A 25,718-nucleotide genomic window follows, 5' to 3' on the forward strand; every position below is an offset into this window, starting at 1 on the left:
AGAAGCAAGTCTTACTGGGCAGGATTCAGTTAATGAGGATTTCTGCAAGTTTCACCCCTTTCCTCCTCCTGCAGACCAAAGTGGCTTGTGGGGGCATGGGGAAAACCCTGGAACAGGGTGCAGGGAGAGGAGAGGGCAGGTAGTTCAACCAGGCAACCAGAAATGCTTCTGTTGATGGATCACTATGTTGGATTCCTCCCATTGATTACAGTGAGATTCGTGTGTCCAGTGAGTATAGGATTATTACAGCATCAGGGGCTTGCGCACACACTCTTTCAATGCCGGCTCCATGAGGGAAATGAAAGGTCATTTTGCCCGAGCCCATGAAAAAGAGCTACAGATTGCAGTTAGTCAGAACGAGACAGAAGGTGTGGTGCTAGACAGGGAGGGCGGGAGGCCAACTGTCAGAAAATGGAGCTGGAGACAAGGTGACGGAATAGGGCAGGGGAAGCCTTGAGAATATAGGAAGACTTGGTGCCTGGGAAATGATCAAACAACGAGCAAAGAGCAAGCTTAGGACATCAAACATTTGTTGGTCTTTAACCCCTTAAAGTTTCAGGGGAAGACTAATAGTGGGAAGGGTCAGAGCTCAGAAACAGAGCATCTGTGCTGCAGGTTCAATTCATGGCATTTTCAGCTAGAGCTGGCAATATAAAACCCCATCTGATACCCTAAAGAACTACTGCCACTTGGTGTAGACAGTGCTGAGATAGACAGACCAACGGTCTTGTCCAATTTAAGGCAGCTTCCTAAATTCTTAAAGCCAGAAGTATAGGAAGAGATTTACCATATTTTTCGCTCTATAAGACGCACCAGACCACAAGAAGCACCTAGTTTTTGAAGGAGGAAAACAAGAAAAAAAATATTCTGAATCTCAGAAGCCAGAACAGTAAGAGGGATCGCTGCGCAGTGAAAGCAGCAATCCCTCTTGCTGTTCTGGCTTCTGGGATAGCTGCGCAGCCTGCATTCGCTCCATAAGACGCACACACATTTCCCCTTACTTTTTAGGAGGGAAAAAGTGAGTCTTATAGAGCAAAAAATATGGTAGTTTAGATTTGAACCAGCCACCCAAATCTTGAGTTTCTAGCTTTATTTGTAGGTTATTTGGTTTTACCTTGCCTCCTTATGTCCCCAAGATGAGGCAGGGTATATAAATTCAAATCTATAAAAACAAACACATTACATTTTGGCACAGACCTCTCCTTTCTTCCTTTCCCCTCGCCAGAGCTCATTCCCCTTGCACTTCCATGGGAGTAATTCAAAGCAGGCCTCAGAAATGTGATCCAGTTTGAGTTGGAAGGCAAACAACTCATTCAAATTGCCTCCTTTTGAAAGATTATACTAATTTGCAGCCTCCTTTGTATTGGTTTTAATCTCTAGGTATAACTCCCAACAATAAACAGGTTTTGTAAGTTTCAGAACACAATAAAAGTTAACATACTTTGCAGATTTTATGTATCCCATTCACGTCAGAGCAAATTTAACTTAATTATAATAATTGTGCAAAATTAGCCATACAAAAGCCACAGTTGTGTTGTTTCCTTGCATGAGCCTCCAATCTTGACAAGTTTTCAAAAACAAATCCCCCTGCAGACCATTATAAGGGGATGAATGATTCAGTTGGTGTTCAATGGTTAAAGCGTTTTTTAAATGAAAACAAATACAATAACAGTTAATGAGACAATTTGTGCTGCAGCGGAGAAAGAAGTTGGTTCTCACGTGGCTGTGTATGCTTTCTTTATCTGCCACATCATTTAGAAACTGTAAAGAATAGCCTCTTTGTTTTGAAAATATTTGCAAAGATATCGTCTATGAAGCATTCACTTGACCCGACTTTGCCCAACTCCTTTGTGCGATGTAAAATCAAGCTACCTTGCAGGTGCTTTGGAGATAACCACACAGAAGTGAAAGAGCAGTGATTTCGAGCAGTGGCTCTTCTTATAGCCTTCCCCACCTTTTTGGTCATTTTTGTGAAGCAAAACTCTTGAGTTGGAGGAATCATGTCATGGGTGTGCCAGCCCAACATGGACAATTGCCAGGGTTGGTCTGCAGACAATTCATTTTGTGGAGGATATTGGGTGGCTCCTGAACAATGTAGGATAAAGCATAAAAAAAACCCAACTTATTCATTTGTTTGCCACATTGATATCCTAGTTTTTGCTCCAAGGAACTCAAGATGGCACACAAAGTTCTCCTCTTCATTTAATCCCAACAACAACCCTATGAGGTATGATAGGCCAAGAGGCAATGATTGGCCCAATGATCACCCCATGAGCTGACTGACGAAGCGAGGTTTTGAATCCTGCTCTCCCAGGTCCTAATCCAACACTCCAACCACTGGACCACCCGCTTTGTGGTGTGTCTGCGGGGGGGGGGGGGAGATCCATTATCTTCCTTATCTTAGGACCTAAGCCCAAACTGAAATTCATAGAATCGTAGGGGGTCATCCAGCAGCTGCCCCCATTTTTAAGGATGGCTTTCTAGGGTGGTACAAGTGGCAGCAGGGGTGAGGAACGTGTAACTTTCATTTCATAAACTTTCTTCAGTTAATTTAGGATCCAGGCCTATGCATTTTAACCTATTTTTGAATGAGTCAAACTAAACAAGGTTGCCGCTTTCCACTAGGTGCTCATCAATCTACATTGGCATTTTACGGAGCTGGAATTCAACATCTTCCAGTCATTCCATCTGCACAAACATTGTAGCTTGCTAGATGGAATGATCTCCTATCTCTTTCCACCATGTGCCGTCATGAGGTTTCTCCCAACCCCCCAAGTCAATTTTAGGGGGCATGTAGGGTGGGGGTGGAAGCTCCACTGTGCAAGTGGAAGCCATCGTTTGGGCTTTTCACTGACAGGGCCAGTTAGGTGAGTCCTGTCTGGAAGAATCACCTATATTGACCACTGTCACAATATGCATTCATAGGCACACCATCAATTGTACACAATCCATCAAGGACTCTCTCAAAAGGCATACATATGAATCACAACATGATTGCTCCTAAGGATTACTAATGTAAAATAAATTGTTTCACTGATGTGCAAAGTACTTGAGCATTACTGGGTGACTTCATGAAAATTCAATTTTATTCCTATGTACTGTAAGGTTGCATCTCCTTTTGGTTACACCTAACACTTCTTTGTAAATATTCCATTTGTCAATGGCCATCTGCCACTGACTCTTCTTCCCTTTACATGCAGATTTTCAAACCTGAAAGCAAATTAATTTAAAAAGAGATGAATTTCTTCTCAAAAAAGTAGTTGCTAAAAATGACTGTTATTGGTCTCAGTAAGTTCACACATTAAGCTGAGACAAACCCAGGTATACAACTGAGTATACAGTCAGCTGAAGCCAATCCTGGCTTCTTGCCATGTAAGTTTGATGCAGGTATTTGCAAGCAAAAAAACCTATTTGTTGCAGTCAACACATTTTAGGTGTAAGCTTAAAACTTACCAAGTGGGAATCAACTAAGTTTTACTGAGGGTAGCCGCACTGAAATCAATGGCTCTGACTTAAGTCACAGCAATTAATTTCAGTGGATCTACTCTTGAGTAAAACTTATTTGAATACCACCTTTTAGATAAGACACCTAAAACTATTGTGGGTGAAATTGCCTTCAGCATATTGGTTTGACATACTATAACTTAATGTACTCACTTATGTTCATAGTTTTAGGTACCGCTATGCTGAGGACTCATATTTCTTTTCCATTCCTGACCACTTACCCTTATCCAGGCCCATCTCTCTGTTTTGCCAGCATTTCCTGGATATCTCATCCATCAGCAAATTGGAGACATAGGTTTTTCATCCCAACCCTGCTCCTTCCAGCACGTCTAAGCCAAACATTAACTCCCTCTCTTCCAGAGCATCACATGTAATTTTGCACATCACATTCAATACTCTCCTCGTGTCCCTGACATACAGCTGGTTGTCATGACAAGCCACCCATAACTGTGTCTACCCTTTTAAAACCTTTGCTGTATAAGGCACACCTGTCATTTAGACTCCAGCAACTTCCTCCTTGCTAGTTTTCCATCTGATCCTTCTCCTAATCACCTGTATGTTCACAGCAACTCTGTTCATATTACCTTTCTCTGCTTCCCTATTAAGTCTCTGCAAGGATTCTCTGGCTGCTTTTCATATTTCAGTCACCATCACTACCACCTGTTGATAGGGGTAAGGAAAGAGACAGCCCTCACCACACCTGTGCACAACATTATAGGATAAGCATGAAGTGCCAGGTAAACCCAGACCTCAATTTCTGTATGTACACTACTCTTGAGAGTCCCATGGACTGCAAGAAGATCAAACCTATCCATTCTTAAGGAAATCAGCTCTGAGTACTCACTGGAATAATAATAATAATAATAATAATAATAATAATAATAATAATAATAATAATTATTATTATTATTATTATTATTATTATTATTATTATTATTATGGAAGGACAGATCCTGAAGCTGAGGCTCCAATACTTTGGCCACCTCATGAGAAGAGAAGACTCCCTGGAAAAGACCCTGATGTTGGGAGAGATGGAGGGCACAAGGAGAAGGGGATGACAGAGGACAAGATGGTTCTCGAAGCTACCAGCATGAGTTTGACCAAACTGCGGGAGCCAATGGAAGACAGGAGTGCCTGGCGTTCTCTGGTCCATGGGGTCACGAAGATTCGGACACAACTAAACGACTAAACAACAACAACACACTACCCTAGGATGAGGGTAGCTATGTCTTTAAATGGCTATAAATAGAAGGTGGCTGTTCCGATTGTGGGCCTCCCCAAGCATCTCGTTGGAAGAGAATGCTGGACTTTGAAGGCTTTTGGTCTGATCCAACAGGCCTCTTCTTATTGTACTTTTCTTCTTCATTCCTCTGAAGTTTCAGCGCTATATAGTGAACATTTCAATGGATTCAACAATGGCATGTGGTGTGGCAATAAAACTGCTAGCACACTTGCAATAGGGACCACGGGTTGAGATTCCTGCATTGCCCTTTGTGCCACCTGCTTAAAACATTTTTGTTTCAGCAAGCCTACTCGGAAATGTATTATAATCTCTTTTGTTTACTGTCAATTTTAATTATCTTTCAAACGATTTTAATTCTAACTGCTGTTTTTTATGCATAATGTGTTGGTTCTGGAAACCGCTTAGAGGTTTCATTACAATCATGTGTTATATAAATTTTGTGAAATAAAATAAATAAATAAATAAATATGCTGCCTTGAGCTCCTTGGAAGAAAGGTAGAATATAAAATTAAGGAAATAAACGAATAACTATTTTTGGGGAGTGAAACACCTTTACAATCACAGTAATGTAATGCTTGGAAAAGGATTACTTATTCTTATTTGACAGAACCTCAAGCTTGACAAGTCTTTGGACTGGTAAAGTAATTTAATATATATTTTTTTAAAAAAGTATTTTTCAGCAGAATTTTATTCAAAACATACACAAAGGCAACATATTGTCCAGCTTCTAAATGTATATGTTACAGCAGCATGTTATAAGAACAAGCAGGGGCTGCAATTTACATTACTAAGGCATTTAGGCTTAAAGAGAGGTTGCACCATGACTGGTTGGGGGCATCCATATAAATGTCCAAAATGCTAGGGCATCTCATCTGCAAATTTACAATGCTGTGTGCTGCTTTTACATTTTAAAAAAAATGCTTCCTTGCATCAGTATCTCAACATATTGTTCCACAGCAAAAAGCAAAAACCAGAAACAGAAATCCCCAACCCCATTGAAAACGTTAAAAGTTGTTCACAGAACAGCAGTAGTAATCTACTCTTCAAGAGTTTGCAAACAAGTACAATACTAATTTCATGATGCACACAAAACCAGAGATCCACCTGCGAATGCTTCATGGTACCCCACAAAGTTATGAGTAAGAAGAAACACTTGTCTGAGAAGGCACAGTGGAAACAGGTTTGAATGCTCCGAGTACAACAGGAATCATCCACAACAACACACAAAATGGGGGGGGGGGATGCTTCTGTTGATTTGTCTTGGCAACTCCCATACATCAATGGTGGTAACAGAGTAACAGCTTTGTTCCCATCTGACAGAAAATAATGGCAGTTCTGCAAAGCAAATGTTAAACATGACCGTATGTATTTATTAGTTCCACAGTGTTTTGACAGATTACAAGGGCTGCAATTTAAAGGATGCTGACACGCTCACTGAGGGCTTTCATCTCTGCTTCTTCTGGCTCAGGGTTTTCATTGTGGTTAGCACTTGGGCTGATAAGGTGTGTTGGATACTGCAAGCCATTTTCTCTGGCATACTGTTCCCACCGCGAATCATCACTCTCATGGGTGATATAACGCTCGCCTATTTTAGATTCGAGCTCACGCAAGTCTAGCCAGGTTTGGTAATCCTGTAGGGAGAAAAACAATATGCTTAAATTAATATCTGAAAAGCAGTCTTACAGATAATACTATGGATGCCTGTTTCCCCATAATTCTGTTAACATTTAAGCGACGCAACACATGTTACTTTCATAGCATCTTTTGTGAAACCGTTGGATATGAGAACACATCAACGTGTCTAGGTTCACTGGAAAGTATTTCTGAAAAGCTAGGTTCCAGAACTAGGCCCAGAGGTTAATGGGGTCTTTTCCTCGAAATTTTGCATGTATAATTTATCAAAAGTATGTTCACCACACCTTTCTGCCTTCAAGACAAAGAAACGACAATAAATCAAGATAGACAAAAATAACTCAACAGCGTGGAAACAAAAAGCAAGAGCAGCACCAAGAAACAACAGGAATTTTTAAAATAGTATTTATTTGGGTGACCAGGGCAAACCTAGCCAACCGTTTCCTCCACACACACTCCTTATGCTTCAAGATTAGCAGAGGAAAACTCTGATGATTGAGCATGTGGTCAACCATTGAGCTATGACCCTGGCCAGCATAAAGATGCTGTATACTAATGATAGGAAACGTGGCCAGGGATGATGGGAGTTGTAGTCAGTCAGCATCTAGAGGGCTATAGGCTCCAGATCCCTACTGTATGCAAAATGCCTGTGGAGGGAAAACATTCTAATGTTACAGCCTGGCTCCCAGGGCCTCGCCTAGCAAAGTGGGCACACTTTCCCACAGTCTCCAGATGGGACTGTAATATTTAGCCTTCATCGAGGTTCATTGATGCTGAAGTTTTGGAGTGGCTGTGGTAAACTTTTTGTCTGTATTTGGTCTATCTTCACTACAAACAAGGTGAAAGGCATGAAATTTACAGCATTACCTGTAGCCATGGGTGGCTTAACGTCTTGTCCACACTATAGCGCTTTCTCATTTTCACTTGCAGCAAATTATTTATGAGATCAATAGCTGGAGAAAAAACATAATTTCAGAAGACATCACTCTCAAATACCTCTTGAAATCGCATACGGTTCAGAGGCAGTGACAGAACTAATAAATTGCGAGACAGAACTAATAAATCTGTTTATGACAGCCATGCAGGTTGATTTAGCTTGATTTTTTAAATAAATAAATGAAAACAACTTTTTCCCAAGTTACTACCTCACACAACTATAATGTTCACAACACCCAAACTTGCTAATCAAGCGTCCATCACTGAAAATAGTAAACAGATTTGTACTGAGTTAAAACATTAGTCAGTGTAGCCTAGCAATCGTACATTTTGTTCTCTGCCTTATAACAAATAATATTACCATGCATTTGGAGAGATGAAACTGAAGATATTGCGAGGAAATGCAAGGCAGCAATAAAGTGAATAGATCTCCATTCCAATTTTCGAAAGCTTTCTCTCCAAGAATAATGCATTATTACTTCAAAAGCCCTAGATAACTTTGGACCTGGTTACCTGAAAGACTGTCTTATCCATTATGAACCTGTCTGTGTATTAAGATCTCTAGGAGAGGTTCTCCTTGCCAATATAATATGACTTCCCAATATAATATGGGAGTTCTTTTTAGTGGCTGCATTCATGCTCAGGAACTCTCTTCTCAGAGAGGCTGAGTCAAACTGCAGAGACCTTCCCTTCTGTTTTGTTCCTCTGCTGCAATATTCTCTAGCTTTTAGCTTACACCCGGCTGGGTTTAAATACACGCGCACATGCATACACACACACTTTTGCAATTGTACATACTTGACCCTTACAATATTTCTCAGAGGCCCTTCTCTAAGTGCTTGATCATATATAAAGTAAGATGGGTAAGGGACAGGGCCATTTAAGTAACTGGACCCTGATTATGAAACAGTCGAGCAAGTTCCTTCACCTTTTCACTCAGACCTTTTAAACAATCTATGTTTAACGGTTTGGGCCTCTCAGACTAATTTTTGGTTTCACTTTTCTAATTTTCATGGTTTTTCTTGTTTCACAATGTATTTTATTGGTATTGATTGATTGATTGATTGATTGATTGCTTTAAGAGCTACCCAGAGAACTCCTGTTATTGAGCATCTATATAAACACAGTAAAGAAATGAGCAAATGAGTTTTAGAAAGTGATTTTACTGGGTGGTATTCAGTTTTAGTCATACTCAGAATGTCTTACTCAGACCCGACCCCTTGAAGTTGATGGACATGATTCACTAAGGTTCTTTTCTTTCAACCTTGAGGAGGAATTAATTGAATATTTTTATTGTATTTCTGATCATTTTTAAAATGGTGGTTAGCTGCTTTGGGAAGCTAGTGTGAAAAGATGAAATCTATATTTTCTATAAAAAATAAGTAAATATTTTGATTCTTCTCAAATATGTATGTACTAGAATTAAAAAAAAAAATACCTTCATGTGAGATTTCCTTCCAGGGGTTCGGTGGGTACATAAAAGCAGCATTCTGGATTTGATCATGAATGTCCTCATCTTCATTGAATGGAAACGTGCCACTAAGGCTGACATAGATAATAACCCCCACAGACCACATATCTAATGATCTATTGTACCCTTTGTTTCTCAGGACTTCAGGAGCGAGATAGGCTGGCGTACCCACAACTGAACGTCTGAATGATTTCTCTCCAATGATCCGTGCAAAACCAAAGTCGCAAAGTTTCACCTGTTTGGTATAAAGCCATTATAATAAATTTGTATTTTTTTGTTTTATTCCGATGTTTTCAAAGAAACAATGTGCAAGTCAACACGGTGCTTGTGCTATCTATAAGTCAATTTAGCATGTGCTAAAGCTGTTTCTCCCCCACATAACTGAGCAAAGAATGTTTCAAGCAGACAACAGTCTTTCCAAAAGGCCTATCGTTATTATAAAGTAAAACCATACGTAGTCCATAGTGCCTTGCAGTGTATTCAAAAAGGACAGAACCAGTCCCTACAGTTTGGGGATACAATAGAGAAGGGGGTAAGGGAAGCGTGCTAGCCAATGTATGGGCCTCAACATTCACCTTGTAACTGCATTTTAAAAAAATAAAAATAAAAATCCAATCTCTTTCTAAGCCGCCCTGTGCTCCTTCAGTTTCAGTTTATGTTTTGGGTTCTGTGTCGCTTTGTGTAAACTGAAGCTGCGTTCTTCATTCCAAAACTAAAAGCAGCTATAACTTTTCACCACTTTGAGCCAACTGGATTACATTTACAAGCACGGGAACACCCCCCAAAATGTAGACAAATAGGTTCAGGGGCTTTTTATGGGGGGAAATGAAAGGGATTGACTTTCCTCCATAATCCATAGTAGTTTCACATTTTTGAGAGGCTTTCTCTTTCTTACTTACTTTAAACAACTAGAGGATGAAGCTTTTAACTTAAAAATAAATAAATCCCCCCACTGCTGTACTTTAAGAAAAAACAACTTTGAGCTCTTCAGTGATCCACAGGCAATACTTTGGACAGCCTCAATACTTGCAAAGCACACAGACCAAAAGAAACTTACAGGAAAACATAAAGGAACAAGATATAGTGAAGTACAGAAACAGGGTGACAGAGGAACACAGGGCTTTGTGAGAGCCCTTATTTCACACAGTGGCAGTGTTATTGACACCATCTTTCTAACTGGTAGAGGGGCAGACCTCAAAATCACCCTCATTAGCTTTGTTATCTGGCTCTGACACAAACCCATTGCACACCCCTAGTAAATGCAGAGTCACGTAGTTGTACTAAATGTCCACAAACCCAAGAGTTATATCATGTTTCCCCAGCAAGATGAGCCCAGCTTTCTGCTGCATTTGAAATATCAATGGCAGATGCATCGATGTGCAGTTGATTGTCTTCCCCCTTCCTCTGTGCTTCATGCAAACTGCCTGTCTTATACAGTGTTATAAAGCACAGGATAATACCTCCGATTACTTGTATGTCTGTTCCTTGACTTTAAAAACAAAAACGGCCTTCAATTTTATTTTTTCCCCCCAACTTGAAAAACTGCTCCAGAGAGGGAGTAGGAAGTGAACACATCATTATGTCAAAGGAAGCCAGCCATTTGCAACTGTGATAGCAGGGTTTGGCTATACACAGTAAGAACATATTTTATCTTTTTTGGGCAAATGCATTTCCACAGCAGGTTCATTGTTGAAATTACGCACATCTGGGTGCACCCAAAAACTTCTTGGCACTTGCAGATATAGTGTGTGTAAGAGAGAGCGGGGTGGGGGAGATATCTCTGCTACTCTTTTCACATTTAAAAAAAACAACCAATTGGGAGAGATTAGAGACTTAGGGAGGCTGCTGAAAATAAGGACACACCTGTTTCCTACTTTCCTCTTGACTACAGCAGATTTGTGTACCAGTGTACCAAGTGGAAGCAAGTGGTATCTTCATGCGGTCTGGTCTGTGTATAGACAGCTAAGACTGCAGGGTGGATTCATTAATTTGCATATGCAGAGGTAAAAGGGACTTGTTAGGCATTAGGTGAGTGCTTGACTAAATCAAGCCATTTCAACTATTTAACAAACCGAAAAAGAACAAAGCACAAATCTCTTAGTAATAATAACATTTTGAGTTTGAGGGGGTAGGTAGGCTATATTGCCCGAGTCCCTTCTAATTCCTGGTTCCAACAAGGATCCAACTGCTGCAATAGCCAGGCAAGTTTCTTGGAAATGGTCCCTAAGCATGGGTTGCTAAGGTAACAAAGGAAGTGGCTCTGTGCCAGACAACAATGGGTGGCCCCCCTCCCCCAACTGTCTGATAATTAGAAAGAAAAATCCAGAGTAGAGGGGTGTGAGCTAGAAGCTAGCAGCCGGATGGGCAGCTGAGAGACAGAGCCATGCCTGCTTTTGGCTGGAATCCAAGGCTATGGCTGTGGGAGAAGCAAGATTCTTTTGGGGTGTTAACGCTGTGAGTCCCTTCATTGCAGGCTCAGCTTGTACACATGTGTAAATAAACCATATTTCCTAAAGACAACACTGTCTCTGCTGTCCCTCATTCCAAGGGAACCAAACCCCAGGTAAATAGCTGGACCCCTGGAGTCTCTTGCCACGTAGAGATTGGTGTGGCATTCAACAATCATTTGGCTTTATCTAAAGGAACTGTATGTTACCTGTACAATGTGAATTTATTTCTACTTGCCTGTGGGAAAGGATCAGCAGATGCCAGCAATACATTTTCAGGTTTGAGATCACAATGAACAATGTTTTTAAAATGAAGATGTCTCAAAGCAACCAGGATCTATAAAGAAACAAACCAGCCCTGTTGTAACATCGTTTGCTCAATATTTACTTCTGTTTCAATGTTTTTCCCAGAGACGAGATGAAAAGTAGCAAGCGCAAGCAAGCTCAAGCACAACAGCTTAATTCATGCGATTTTATGCTCTTATTCCAAGCTGTGTAAACAAACAGGAATATAAAGCACAAGGGACTTAATTTTAAAGGCATCCTCAAGTAGCAATACTTCCTACTATTATTACAAAGCATTCTTTTAGCAGCACGTACAGCTGTGCTCTTATTCGTTAGAGGAAGTACTCCAACTTTAGTGATCAGCAGTTGGGGTACAGACAACTTAATTTAAAGGCTGGTACTATCTATTATAGGGACGCGGGTGGCGCTGTGGGTTAAACCACAGAGCCTAGGGCTTGCCGATCAGAAGGTCAGCAGTTCGAATCCCCGCGACGGGGTGAGCTCCCGTTGCTCGGTCCCTGCTCCTGCCAACCTAGCAGTTCGAAAGCACCCCAAAAAGTGCAAGTAGATAAATAGGTACCGCTCTGGCGGGAATGTAAACGGCATTTCTGTGGGCTGCTCTGGTTCGCCAGAAGCAGCTTAGTCATGCTGTACGCCGGCTCCCTCGGCCAATAAAGCGAGATGAGCGCCGCAACCCCAGAGTCGGTCATGACTGGACCTAATGGTCAGGGGTCCCTTTACCTTTACCTTACTATCTATTATAATGGGAGCAAAGTTTTAATGGAAAATGGGGGAGTGGGAAAAAAATTGGGAGGCATTCACAACCCCTCAGAGTCATCTCGTGGTTGGGGGAGGAGAGAATGCTGCCTATGTGAGCTATAAGCTTAATTCTAAGAGGTCTTTGCCACTATCTAAATCAGAACTAGGGGCTGAATTCCATATATATATATATATATATATATATATATATATATATATATATATAGAACAAACTGAGGCAATGTAGCCATCAGTCATATCTGGCACTTATTGGGCATCCAAGTTCTGAGCACTAGCACAGCTTCTTTGAACCCATAGGAATGGTCTCCCAGATGCTTTGCTGGCTAACTTGGTTAAGCACCCCTGCCTGTGTCAGAGATGGAGAGGAGATGGGTCCATCAGAGACATGCAGGCCACATGCTAGCCCCAACATGCAAGAAGGATTTGGCGTAGACTTCCAAGTACCACACCTGAGAGATGCACTGTAAGTCATGATTTGTAGTTACCATCGTACATTAAGCTCAGAACAATACAGTCAAGAACGTGACAGCTAGCCTTTATCAGAGAGAAGATACAGAGAAAGGCACAGCACCCAGTTAACTTGATAAAGCCATACTAGCAATGCAAAAGGAAGTTACCCTAATTAGACTTTACCCACTCTGGACAGCTCTCACTCTTTAAACCTTCACCCACATTGTGACCTGCTATCCATTTCAAGGGTATAAAATCATAGATCTGTAGTGTTGGAAGGCCCCAGAAGGGTCATCTAGTCCAACCCCCTGCAGTGCAGGAATCTTTTGCCCAACATGGAGCTCAAACTCACAGCCCTGAGATTAAGAGTCTCATGCTGTGCTGTCTGAGCTATGACATGAATATCATAGAAAAAGAAAACATTTGACACTGCTTAATGGGCTCTTACCTGTGTAATTAAAAACTTGGTGATTCGCTCTGGCAACCTCCCTTTTTCACTTGACAAGATCATCTCCAGCATGTCTCCATGGAGCTTCTCCATAACAACAAACACTCTTTCTGGTGTCTCGAACATGCATTCCAAATTGACAACCCCCAGGTGATGCAGATTCTATGATCAAAGAAAAACACTATTTGAATGAGCCCGATTTGTTTAGGTCCAATGACAAGGCTCAGGAAACATTAGGTAATTACATACCCATTCGTTTTTCAAGCCCTTTGGCACCAGCATAAAAGTATAAACAGCCAGAATTATGCCACCAATGATTTGCTATGCAAAGCTTAACAGGACAGCCCAAAATGTGCTTAGAAACTGTCAAAAATATGCTTTGTCATTGATAACGTTTTAAACTTCTATATGGAAATGAGACCTTGTTCAAATTGATTTCTTTCAGAGTATCAGAATGGAGCCATGTTACCCTCAGGTTGCTTCCAGTTTTCTGCTCTTGGATCTTAAAAGCAATCCCATACCTTGCATAGCAACCTTGCATCAACTTTGCATCATCAACAGTCCATGCCCACCAAGTGTGCTCAGTCCTTGTTAAGTGATTTTGGGAGGTTTCTCCATTAGGTTTTTGTTTGGAAGCAACCTGCTGATATCCCCCCTCGTGGATTGGCACTCAGAGAATGAGTTCCCTATTAGTATACAGTAAGTCCGCAACTTACGTGGGGGTTATGTTCCAGGGATAGAGCCTAAAGGTAAAATCGTGTATAGTCAAAATACAATGGGTTCAATGGTGGGTGGGATGCCAAAGTAATTTCCCCCAGAATCTCACCCACTTTCCACCCAATTTGAATTTCTTAAAAGATTTTTGCCACGTGTGTAACCCTGAATGCACACAAGTTAAATGTGCGTAAGTTGTAGGCTTACGGTATATGAAGCAAAACTTAGGAATGCAGCCCTAATTCAACTCATAGCAGAAGAAATTGGGCTGACAATGCTTTATTTTTGTTACCACATGTGCAGAGACAGACAACAGGATCTGGTAACAGCCACTGGGTAATTGTGCTAGATTATCTCAAAAGCAAATTTAATTCTGACTATGCAGATTAGCAAACTGCTGAAATTTTTGGTGCAAAGTTCCTATATTTAATGCAGATTACACATTATTTTAGAAAGAGACATCACTTGAAAACTTTATCTGTAGTTCCAATGCTTAATGAGGTACATAGATTCCTACTGCCGAAACCTGTTCTCAAAGAGTTTTATTGCCCTGCTCTAAATTAAATACATACAGGATATAATTGGTAATTAAATAAAAGATACCTGTAAAATTGCAACCTCATTACGAAGTTGGCTTTCTTGCTTAGTTGGAAATCTCAGTTTGTCAATGATTTTAATTGCTACATCTCTTCCTGTTTTGCGATGTTTTCCTGTTAGATGAAAAATATGCCAATTAACATGATCAGCTCTGAGAAGCGTCACCTTTCCAGAACTCAAGTATTTTTTGTGTGTTTTATACAAAACCTAACTGTCAAGGTATCCTCTGAGACAAGAATGCTCTAAACCATTCAGATGTCTTTCTTTAATTTCATGAAATTGTTAAGACAGATTTCGAGGCAAAAAAGGACCAGTATATTTCCTCTTATAGGTAAAAATCAGGGAGGTCAATTTTAGAAGAAGAAAAATGTGCAAGCGGAAAGGGTGAAAAGCCCATTATCCCTCCCCTACCCCACCCTAGTCTTCTGCATTAGTATGCATCCTCAGTCCTGCTTTTAATAAAAAGGAATATGCAAAGCTTGTGTGACATTCACATCTAGTTTGGCCCATAAATTTGGTATGTAATCCAGCACCACTAAATAAATAGGCATTGTTTATAGTACAAAGAACCCTGTGTCCACAGGACTCCCATCAAGTCATAGGAGGGAAAGGTCTGGAACATGGGTAGGCAACCTAAGGCCCGGTGGCCAGATCTGACGCAATCACCTTCTCAATCCGGCCTGCGGACGATCCAGGAATCAGCGTGTTTTTACATGAGTAGAATGTGTCCTTTTATTTAAAATGCATCTCTGGGTTATTTGTGGGGCCTGTCTGGTGTTTTTACATGAATAGAATGTGTCATTTTATTTAAAATGCATCACTTGGTTATTTGTGGGGCATAGGAATTCGTTCATTTCCCCTCCAAAAAATATAGTCCGGCCCCCCACAAGATCTGAGCGATATTGGACCGGCCCCCTGCTGAAAAAGTTTGCTGACCCCTGGTCTGGAAGAATACAGGACACCTTTCCCAGAAATCCATCTGTGTACATAGTGTGTTTTAATTTTCCAACTTTCAAATTCCCAAAATGAGGGGTGCTGACATGACTTGGGAACTCAAAATATATTCTGGTTAAATTAATATAATTTAGTTTTACATGGCAAATGACGACATAAAATATTCACTTTTTACGTTGATGTGGAATTTCCAATAATTTTAAACTTGTCTTCTTTTTTTAAAAAAATGTGAAAAATGTGTATAAAATTGCATAAAATCATTAAAAATGATTGCCAAGTACTTGTAATTATATGGTGCATTAATATTATTTTATTATTTATATATTATACATATTTTGTATTAAATTGTATGTTACAATTACACACACATATATATAATTCACCAATGTTGTGTTGTAGCTGTATTTGCTTCTTTCAGAGGTTGAGGAATTTTATCAGTGTGTTAAAAATTACTTTTCCATCAGTGCTGCTACTACTATCCTAACCAGTGGGAGTTGACCTACAATGGCTTCTAAACAAGAGAATAGGACTGGGGATGTTCACGCATATGAGCAACCGAATTGAAACTGGCAGAGACTTGTTGCCAGTTCCTCACTGAAGAACTTAGCCGTGGCCCTGCTGTTTACATGGGCAATGCATTGGCAGGAGTGCCAGATTGGCTCTGCAGCCCTCTTGCCGCCACCTTGGTCAACCTCTTGCAAAGCTAATAATTATTATTATTTATTTATACCCCGCACATCTGGCTGAGTTTCCCCAGCCACTCTGGGTGGCTTCCAATCAAGTGTTAAAAACAATACAGCATTAAATATTAAAAACTTCCCTAAACAGGGCTGCCTTCAGATGTCTTTTAAAGAGAAGATAGTCACTTATTTCCTTCACATCTGAAGGGAGGGCGTTCCACAGGCCGGGCACCATCTTAATTGCAATGATCTGGAAAACTTTAATGAAGTTATAGAGCTTGTGTAGAATTTCAGACACACCTGAGTAGTCATCCTAACCATATTCCATGGGTCTTACTCCCAGGTTAGTGGGATTAGGATTGGAGCCTACTTTGTCCAATGATTTCAGACAATCTTCTCCAAGTATGACAGTGGGACGCCAGTCTTACCTCCATAAACAATTCCAAACTGTCCTGATCCCAGCACCTCATCTGGAAAGATTTGGTATACTGTACTGATATCCTGTTAGAACAAAGATGTTGCATGTTAAACATGATGAGTATGGAAATAAAGTCAATTCAGAAAACGATTGGACAGAAATGCTGCTGAATTCCATTCAAAATGCAGTTCGGTGGCAGAAGTCGTGTTCTGGCAAGGCAACGCATCAGAACCTATCTGGAGTCTGGCTTCATTTTGGAATTATGTGCAATGACTTTGGTCCTTCCTGAAGTGTATAAATGGACCCTGAATGTTTGTGCAGATGCGCAGTACATTCAAAGTTACTAGGCATCGACAGAAGTGAAGCGGCTACCAAATACTCATGACATGTTCAGTAGCATTTAAGAACTCTGCATACTTCCTTCCCCACTCTGAAGAAACTTTGGGTTTATGAGTCTGTGAGGTGGGGAGAAGCAACTCTTCTAAAGGTGCTCTACACTCCATCACATTCCAATGATGGAGTGTAGTGTAGGCCCTAGGTTATTTGGAAGGTTCCCTGAATCAAATGAATTCCAAAAAGGAAGGTGGGATTTCATCTTAAGTCCAAGTAAATGGACTTGTGTGGTTAACATAAGAGCCCACTGGCCAATCTAGTTGAGCATCTTGTTCTCACAGAGGCCAACCAGAAGCCCGAAACAGGAGTGAAACACAACAGCACTCTCCCCACTTGTGATTGTGCAACCGGAATTCAGTGAAAAATATAATACAACCGTTTCATATGGTTCTAATCTCAGATTACACATTGATGCAATCTTACTGTGGTGCTACAAAAGAGGAATATCAATCGACCCCCAAGATTTTGGCCTTTTTCAAAAAACTGGAAACCAAAAATCAAAGCTGGTGTAAAAATCATTTCTTCAATGGCTACTTTTTTGTCCTTCTCTAAAGAAAATGCCCAATTACACATCGTCTCAAAGTTTTCCAAACAGATCGATGACTTTGCAAGCTGAGTTCTATCACATCTGTCACAAACACTGAGAAAACTTACCACATTTTCTTGGACCTGGCAATTTGACACCGAGATACTGATGGATATATTTCCTAGAAAGAAGATGTATGGAAATTACTTCTGCTGTGAATGCACAGAATGATATGAATCCACCACTTGAGCGTGATAGAGGAAAGCCCCACTGCCATAATACCGTGACCCTCACAGTATTATGGCAGTGGTGGGCTCAGGGATGAGGTGTGTTGGAGGAAGGTACCTCTTCTTCTAGAATGAGCCTCCCCTTCTGGATAATGATGTATGTGATATACAGTTATTATTAAATTGATGCTGTTATATAGCAGAGGTATAACATTCCTGAACCTAAGCACACCATCCATTAGGAAATATTTTTGGTTCTGAAGTAATACTGCCTGATCTGTGATTCCACAGCAATATGTCAACAGCCTTTCACAGCTCCTGCAAAGGTCTGGGGACTGAGGGATGGGATTCACCCCTACACTGATCTTGTGCAAAATTAATCTGTATAACCATCATGATATCCAGACATCAGAGTACGTGTTAAACCACCTTGGAAACCACATGCTGGATAATAACAGCATAATTGAAAGGTTGATGTCCCTAGCTGCTTACCTTAGAATAATGTATACACCAAAGTGTCCGAGTAAAATTGCACAACATAATTATACTGCCAACAAAGAGGGTCTAGTCCACATGGTTTCATCCAGGGGCTTATTTTAAAGTAGAAAATTAATTGGCTTACGGTGTAGACTTGGTCCTGAACCGGTGGATGCCCCTTTGGGAATAACAGGCATGAGGGCATGCTGGATTGCCATCTCCCACATCCTTGCAACATCTAGGCCACAACCACTTGTGAGAACGTTGTTATTAGCTGGAGGGCTTGGCAGGTTTTCCACATTTTCCCCAACGTAGTATACTACATTTGCTGTGGTTATTTCAAAGCAATGGGGGTTAGCTTCCTGTGGCATTAAACTGAAGTTTTTTGCAGGTTCCAGAGATAAAATCTCAGACAATGGAATTTCCTGTGAAAAATGATAATGGCGATTAATTTTGAAACCACTTTCTCATGAAGAAAGAGTACTTCAAACACCTACTTGATTACAGTTTCTGAGACTCATCGCCAGCTTTTGGGATTCATGCTTTTCTGATGGTTCCCTGGGCTGACAATTACAAGATGTTGACAGAGAAGGAGAAAGTGAAAGGAGGAAATCTGCTGACCTCAGGGCTGCTTGACAGGGAAGGGAAGGGGAAAGTGTTTCAGGAGGTAGAGGTGGCAAGGAGTGATTTTGTGGGCAAAACTGCAACATTTTCAGAACATGGTCCAAGGCAGGATTGGAATCTGATCCAAGATAGACAAGAATCTGCAGGTTTTAAAACCCATAATTTTTGCATTTGAGCCTGACGTGGGTGAACTTTGTCAGTATTTTTAGTTTGCAAGTAAAAGCAGTCCTGTCCCATCTCCACTTTTCTTCCTACCACTTTCACAAACCCCATAAATCCTGTGGATCCTGCTAGTACTTAGGCATTGATCAGATTCCTGGCACAAATGTTAGAATGGATTTCCTGGCTGCTGGGATAACAGCTGAATAGAGAAGCTAAGGAGTCTCTTTCGTCATTTCCCTTAATAAACACCAATGAAATAAATCAGAGGTGGTTTAGGTTTAGAGCCTGGAACAGCTGCACTCAGGGAAGGCCATTTTGACATTACAGTGGTACCTCTGGATGCAAATGGGATCTGTTCTGGAGCCCTGTTCGCATCCTGAAGCGAACGCAACCCGCATCTGCGGGTCGTGATTTGCCGCTTCCGCACATGTGTGTGACGTCATTTTGAGCGTCTGCGCATGCGCAAGCGGCGAAACCTGGAAGTACCGCGTTCTGTTACTTCCAGGTCGCTGCGGAGCGTAACTTGAAAACGCTCAACCTGAAGCTACTTCAACCTGAGGTATGACTGTACCATGATGCACAGTTAAATAATAACTATTAGCTTAACAATGTAGCTAAGTATTAGAGATGCCTAAGAAATTCCTCTGGGTTGGGCCTGAATATCAACTTTGGGAATCACATAATGCTAGTTGAAAGAAAAGAAAAAGCTTTAAAATCCACTTTGGAAAATAATTCCTCTCTAAAAGGCTGTAACTCCCCAACCTGCTAAGGGGAATGGGGTGAGGACAAAAGTCCACTCTAATTGAAAACCCTTAGGAGAAGCTTAGTGGGCTGTGAGCCCCCATCCATGGTTTTCAGTCCTGTAGCCTCTCTTCTCTCTATCTACAGTGGTACCTCAGGTTACAGACGCTTCAGGTTACAGACTCTGCTAATCCAGAAATAGTGCTTCAGGTTAAGAACTTTGCTTCAGGGTGAGAACAGAAATCGCGTGGTGGCAGTGGGAGGCCCCATTAGCTAAAGTGGTACCTCAGGTTAAGAACAGTTTCAGGTGTTTGGAAAATCTCCAGGACCAGATGGACTGACCTCCAGATACTACAAAGCTTTGAAAGAATGGCTCATACAACCGTTGAAGGAGGTCTGTAATGAAATTTTAGAGGGGAAGAAGGCACCCGAATCGTGGAAAGAAGCGTATATTACACTTATACCAAAATCAGAGACTGAGAAGAATCAGATTAAGAACTACCGCCCTATATCATTACTTAATGTGGATTACAACATTTTTGCAGACATTTTGGCAAAAAGATTGAAAAGAGTCTTGGTGGGAGAGATTCATAAAGACCAGGCGGGCTTTCTTCCAGGAAGACATTTATCTGATAATGTGAGAAACATAATAGATATTATGGAATTATTAGAAGCCAATATTAATACTAAGGCAGTATTAATATTTGTGGACGCGGAGAAAGCCTTTGACAATATCTCTTGGAGCTTTATGAAAAAGAATCTTGAAGGGATGGGGGTAGGCCAAGGTTTTGAGAATGGTATAGGTGCAATTTATTCTGAACAAAAAGCAAAACTGATTGTAAATAACGTGGTTACTGAAGAATTTGCTATTGAAAAAGGGACATGACAGGGGTGCCCAATATCCCCATTACTTTTTATATCTGTCTTGGAGGTTTTATTAAACATGATCAGAGGGGACCAGCTGGTTAAAGGGATTCAGGTCGGAGCTAAACAATACAAATTGAGAGCGTTTGCAGATGATCTAGTATTAACTTTACAAGAGCCAGACACTAGTACGAAAAGAGTTTTAGAGCTAATACAAGTATTTGGTCAAGTAGCAGGTTTTAAGCTGAATAAACAGAAAACGAAAGTATTGGATAAAAATCTAACAGTTGCTGAAAGAGAGAAGTTTTATAGTGAAACTGGTTTAATGGTAGCAAAGAAAGTGAAATACCTGGGGATTAATTTGACATCTAAGAATGTGAACTTATTTAAAGACAATTATGAGAAATGTTGGACAGAAGTTAAGAAAGATTTAGAAATATGGTCAAATTTGAGACTTTCCTTGTTAGGCCGAATTGCTGTTATTAAGATGAATGTTTTGCCGAGAATGTTGTTTTTGTTTCAAACATTGCAGATTGTGGATAAAATGGATTGTTTCAAGAGGTGGCAGAAAGACATATCTAGATTTGTCTGGCAGGGCAAAAAGCCCAGAATAAAATTTAAGATATTAACTGATGCAAAAGAAAGAGGGGGGTTTGCCCTGCCGGACTTAAAATTGTATTATGAATCAGCGGCTTTTTGCTGGCTGAAAAACTGGCTGCTTCTTGAAAACACAGACATTTTGGATCTGGAAGGGTTCAATAATAGGTTTGGCTGGCATGCATATATATGGTATGACAAGGTTAAAATTCACCAAGGTTTCAAAAACCATATTGTTAGGAAGGCACTATATAATGATTCGGTATAAAGATTTGTTGGAAAATAAAACCCCTAGGTGGTTGTCACCAATGGAAGCTAAAGAAGTGAAAAAACTTAATATGGAATCTAAATGGCCAAAATACTGGGAAATTATAGAACAAGAGGAGGGAAAAGTGAAATTGCAGAGCTATGAGAAATTGAAGTCTAAAGTAAGAGACTGGCTTCATTATTACCAGATAAATGAAGTTTTCAAACAGGACAGGAAAATTGGCTTCCAGGTGGAGAGATCAAAATTAGAAACAGAATTGTTGGAACCCAATACTAAGAATTTGTCAAGAATGTATAACTTGCTGTTGAAATGGAATACACAGGATGAGATGGTTAAATCAGCTATGATTAAATGGGCACAAGACATTGGTCATGACATTATGTTTGCTGACTGGGAACAGTTATGGACTACCGGTATAAAGTTTACGGCATGTAATGCCTTAAGAGAGAACATTATGAAAATGATTTATAGGTGGTACATGACCCCAGTCAAGCTTGCAAAAATCTATCATACGCCCAATAATAAATGCTGGAAATGTAATGAAACTGAAGGTACTTTCTACCACCTTTGGTGGACGTGCCCAAGGATCAAGGTCTTCTGGGAAATGATCTATAATGAAATTAAGAAGGTACTTAAGTGTACCTTTCATAAGAAACCAGAGGCCTTTCTCCTGGGCATGGTGGGCCAATTGGTGCCAAGGAAAGATAGGACGTTCTTTATGTATGCTACAACAGCAGCAAGAGTTCTTTTAGCAAAGTATTGGAAGACACAAGAACTACCCACGCTGGAAGAGTGGCAGACGAAGGTGATAGACTATATGGGACTGGCTGAGATGACTGGCAGAATCCGCGACCAAGGGAAAGAGACGGTGGAAGAAGATTGGAAGAAATTTAAAGTTTATCTTAAGAACTGTTGTAAAATTAATGAGTGCTAAAATGTCATGGGTAATGTAAAACAGAATTGCAGTGACAAATAATTGGGTAAGAGAAAAAGGATTAAAGAAAGTGAATTATAAGTAATTGAAATTAGGGGTTGCTGGAAAAGTTTAAAACAGGGATGCAGAAAAGGGAGGTATGGGGAAGTCGTTGAAACAAGGTTTAAGAAAAAGAGGTTATGAAATTATACGTGTTTATATGCTTGTTTGTTTATGTGTTGTCAGTTGTATTGTGTTTTAATATATGTTGGAAAATCAATAAAAAATTATTTTTTAAAAAAAAGAACAGTTTCAGGTGAAGAACGGACCTCCAGAACGAATTAAGTTCTTAACCACAGGTACCACTGTATAGCTCTTTTCACCAGCCAGGGAAATGAGCTTTAAATAAAGTGAGTGTGTGTCTGTGTGTGTGCATGTGATGTGCTGGTAGGATGAAAAGTGGCTGGCTGGATGGGAGAGGTTAGTGGTTTATTTAGATCTATATGGCTCTATCTACACACATGCACAAGCGCACACACAAACAAGCACACGTACATATATACCCTAAGCAGTGTTCAAGAAAATAAAGCAACAGACAGCTAAAATATTACAAAAATACACCGCTACATATAAAAATGTTACATAAATAGAAAACTATAATAAATACAAACTGATATCAACATGCCTCCCCTCTCAGCCTCCTAGCTCTACCCCAGGACTCCACCCATCCTCCTTGGGCCCAAATAAACTCACAGCTCACCCACCAAAAATCTGACAAAGGGCTGCTGGAAACTGCTGACATCAATCTAGTCTCTCACTCTAGGCTTCTCTTTTAGGAGCAGGCTCAAGATGGGTGCAGCTTCCTCAGGCTACCCAGGGCTGTGTCTTATTCAGAAATCAGCTGCATTTTTCCAGGAACAGTAGGTTTGGTAAGTTTCCCAGGGGGTCCCAAGGATGGAAAGAGGACCCCAGCCACAGATCTTTCTCTGGTGTCTCTGTGAACACTCCTCCTCCACCGCCATCAGCTGCTGATTCATGGTGGCACTGGTGAATTTGGATTGGTTTAGGCACAAGTCAAGCTATGTCCCGGTATGTCTGTATCTTTGGGAAACTATTCAGCTGATTTCCAATTCAATCAGATGTGCATGTGTGGGTGGGTGTATGGTGCTCATCCATCTCTTTGAAATATTAACAAACACAACATAAACTTTAGTCATAGCTGCATTCTGGAATACACTCTATAAAACCAGAACCCAATTTTACCTTGTAGTATTTGCTTTCAGTGTCATTTTGAAACAGTGTGATACATTTGCTGTCTAATCTCCAGTAGTGACGTTTCCTCTGTGTTGAAATAAAAACAATCAAAAATAATTTAAGAAAATTTGAAGAAACAATGAAATAAAATTAAATGAGATAATGCAACTTGAAGATTGTGAGGGATGACAAAGAGACACCAATTTCATTTTCAATACAGAGAAATTCTCAACGGTATTGTTTTAAACTTATCCAAAAGTAATAGGTATTTTAAAAAACCTTTTTCCCCTTGTTGTTCCCTGAAGACTGCATTTTCTTCTACATAAGTTTCATCAGAGATGTATACTTGGCTTCCCCCAGAAATATCTACATACAGCATGCCCTCACATGAGTTTCAGAATGTTACTAGTAGCAACAGCATTCTACATTAATTGACCATATACAGACTGAATCTAACAGGTATTACCCTGAGTGATCATTAAGATTACCTATATATGTCTTTACCAGGCAGTAATGGAAGTTATGCTATGTTGTAAAAGGTAAAGGACCCCTGACAGTTAAGCCCAGTCGCAGACGACTCTGGGGTTGCGGCGCTCATCTCGCTTTACTGGCTGAGGGAGCCGATGTTTGTCCGCAGTTTTTCCAGGTCATGTGGCCAGCATGACTAAGTTGCTTGTGGCAAAACCAAAGCAGCGCACGGAAATGCCGTTTACCTTCCCGCCAGAGCGGTACCTATTTATCTACTTGCACTTTGATGTGCTTTTAATCTGCTAGGTTGGCAGGAGCAGGGACCGAGCAACGGGAGCTCACCCCGTCATGGGGATTCAAACCGCTGACCTTCCAATTGGCAAGCCCTAGGCTCAGTGGTTTAGACCACAGTGCCACCCGCGTCCCATGCTATGTTGTAGTTGTAAAAAATGGGCAATTACGTTTCAACTAGAGTTAAGGTTAAGTTGTGGGTAAGAAAACGTAATTGGAAGTTTGTGTTTAATTGGAAGCTGGATAATTTGTATGAATCTCTCTCCTTCTGTTGTACACTGGCATACTTACAAAGCTGACTGAGAACAGAACAGTGAGAGCCTGCAAGCCCATTCAGTATAGGCCTTCCTTTCATTTGTACCCATTCTGCTAAAAAGGTGATCAACCAGTGCATCACAGGTTAGATAGAATGATCAAGAGGGCAAAAAGGACTTTGTTGGAGTCTAAATGCTCCTTCCTCCTTCATGCATAATAGCTGGCCTGCACTGTGACAGCACCTTAGGGCTCCATCTGACTTTACTTGAGTTGTAAAGGCACCAGTCTTGTCTGTGTCCCTCTCATGCAGCCCCAGGGCCTTGGAAGATATGGCCAATGTTTGCTGCCATGATGTGTCTTCTTCCTGTGCCAGCATAAACTGAGGCAATAATGTCATGGCAATAAGCCAAGGAGCATAGTCGACGGTCAGGACAATACTGAGCCTGATGGACCAATTGTGTAAATCTGTATTATAAGGCAGTTTCCCATGTAATTAGGGAATAGACCATAGTTCTGAAAAAGATGCTTTTAAGACTATTTCCATGAGCAACATAATCCAAGGTATTTTAAGGTACAAAAATAGTTGCTTTGTCCAAGGTATAACACAAAACTGGTCCAACAGATATGAAGGAAACTGGCCAGTATCATTCCTCCAAAGTCTTATCTCAAAGTGCCTCATGTTACAGCATTGCACCACTGCACGGCATTGCGCAGGGCTATAATTCTAAATGTGCCCTATGAAAGCTATGGATTTCCTTTTTATCTAACAACAACAACGACAAAAAAGATAGTCAGATGAAAGCTGTTTTCCACATCTTGATTTGTTTTCCTTCAAAGTGCTTCACATTCTACAGCATGCCAGGGATAAATCCGACCCTTCTGTTTGTTTTGAAGTCTAATCTAGCCCTGACAAAGGTAGCAAATCTTCCTTAAAACATACTTCAAGCTGTTCACATTCAAAGTTTCCACTCTGCAGTCTGAAACAGCAAGCATACATGACTGACTTTCTTTCTTTAAAAGACTCTTTTGCTCTTAAATAAAGTTGATCAAGCATACCTCTGCTCAAGATTTTGTTCTGTGGCCTTGGTCTGTCTTTGGA

General features: G+C 40.6%; 1 protein-coding gene across 3 annotated transcripts in view; it reads right to left on the reverse strand.

Annotated features, from left to right (window-relative positions):
• Positions 1-5,374: 5,374 nt before the first annotated feature.
• PRKD1 (protein kinase D1) overlaps positions 5,375-25,718 on the reverse strand; it is a 102,831-nt gene continuing 82,487 nt past the window's right edge. For all 3 annotated transcript variants that reach the window (XM_083611984.1, XM_083611982.1, XM_083611983.1), the window contains 10 exons: positions 23,615-23,692; positions 18,328-18,607; positions 17,607-17,659; positions 16,570-16,642; positions 14,514-14,620; positions 13,197-13,358; positions 11,472-11,570; positions 8,754-9,021; positions 7,247-7,332; positions 5,375-6,378 (listed from right to left, as the gene is read on the reverse strand). In XM_083611984.1, the coding sequence (XP_083468110.1) occupies positions 6,160-6,378; positions 7,247-7,332; positions 8,754-9,021; positions 11,472-11,570; positions 13,197-13,358; positions 14,514-14,620; positions 16,570-16,642; positions 17,607-17,659; positions 18,328-18,607; positions 23,615-23,692 (1,425 nt within the window). In that variant the 3' untranslated portion in view covers positions 5,375-6,159. The remainder of the gene's footprint in view (positions 6,379-7,246; positions 7,333-8,753; positions 9,022-11,471; positions 11,571-13,196; positions 13,359-14,513; positions 14,621-16,569; positions 16,643-17,606; positions 17,660-18,327; positions 18,608-23,614; positions 23,693-25,718) is intronic.

The sequence above is a fragment of the Podarcis filfolensis genome (genome assembly GCF_964270895.1).
Source record: "Podarcis filfolensis genome assembly, chromosome: 1".
Taxonomy (NCBI): Eukaryota; Metazoa; Chordata; class Lepidosauria; order Squamata; family Lacertidae; genus Podarcis; species Podarcis filfolensis.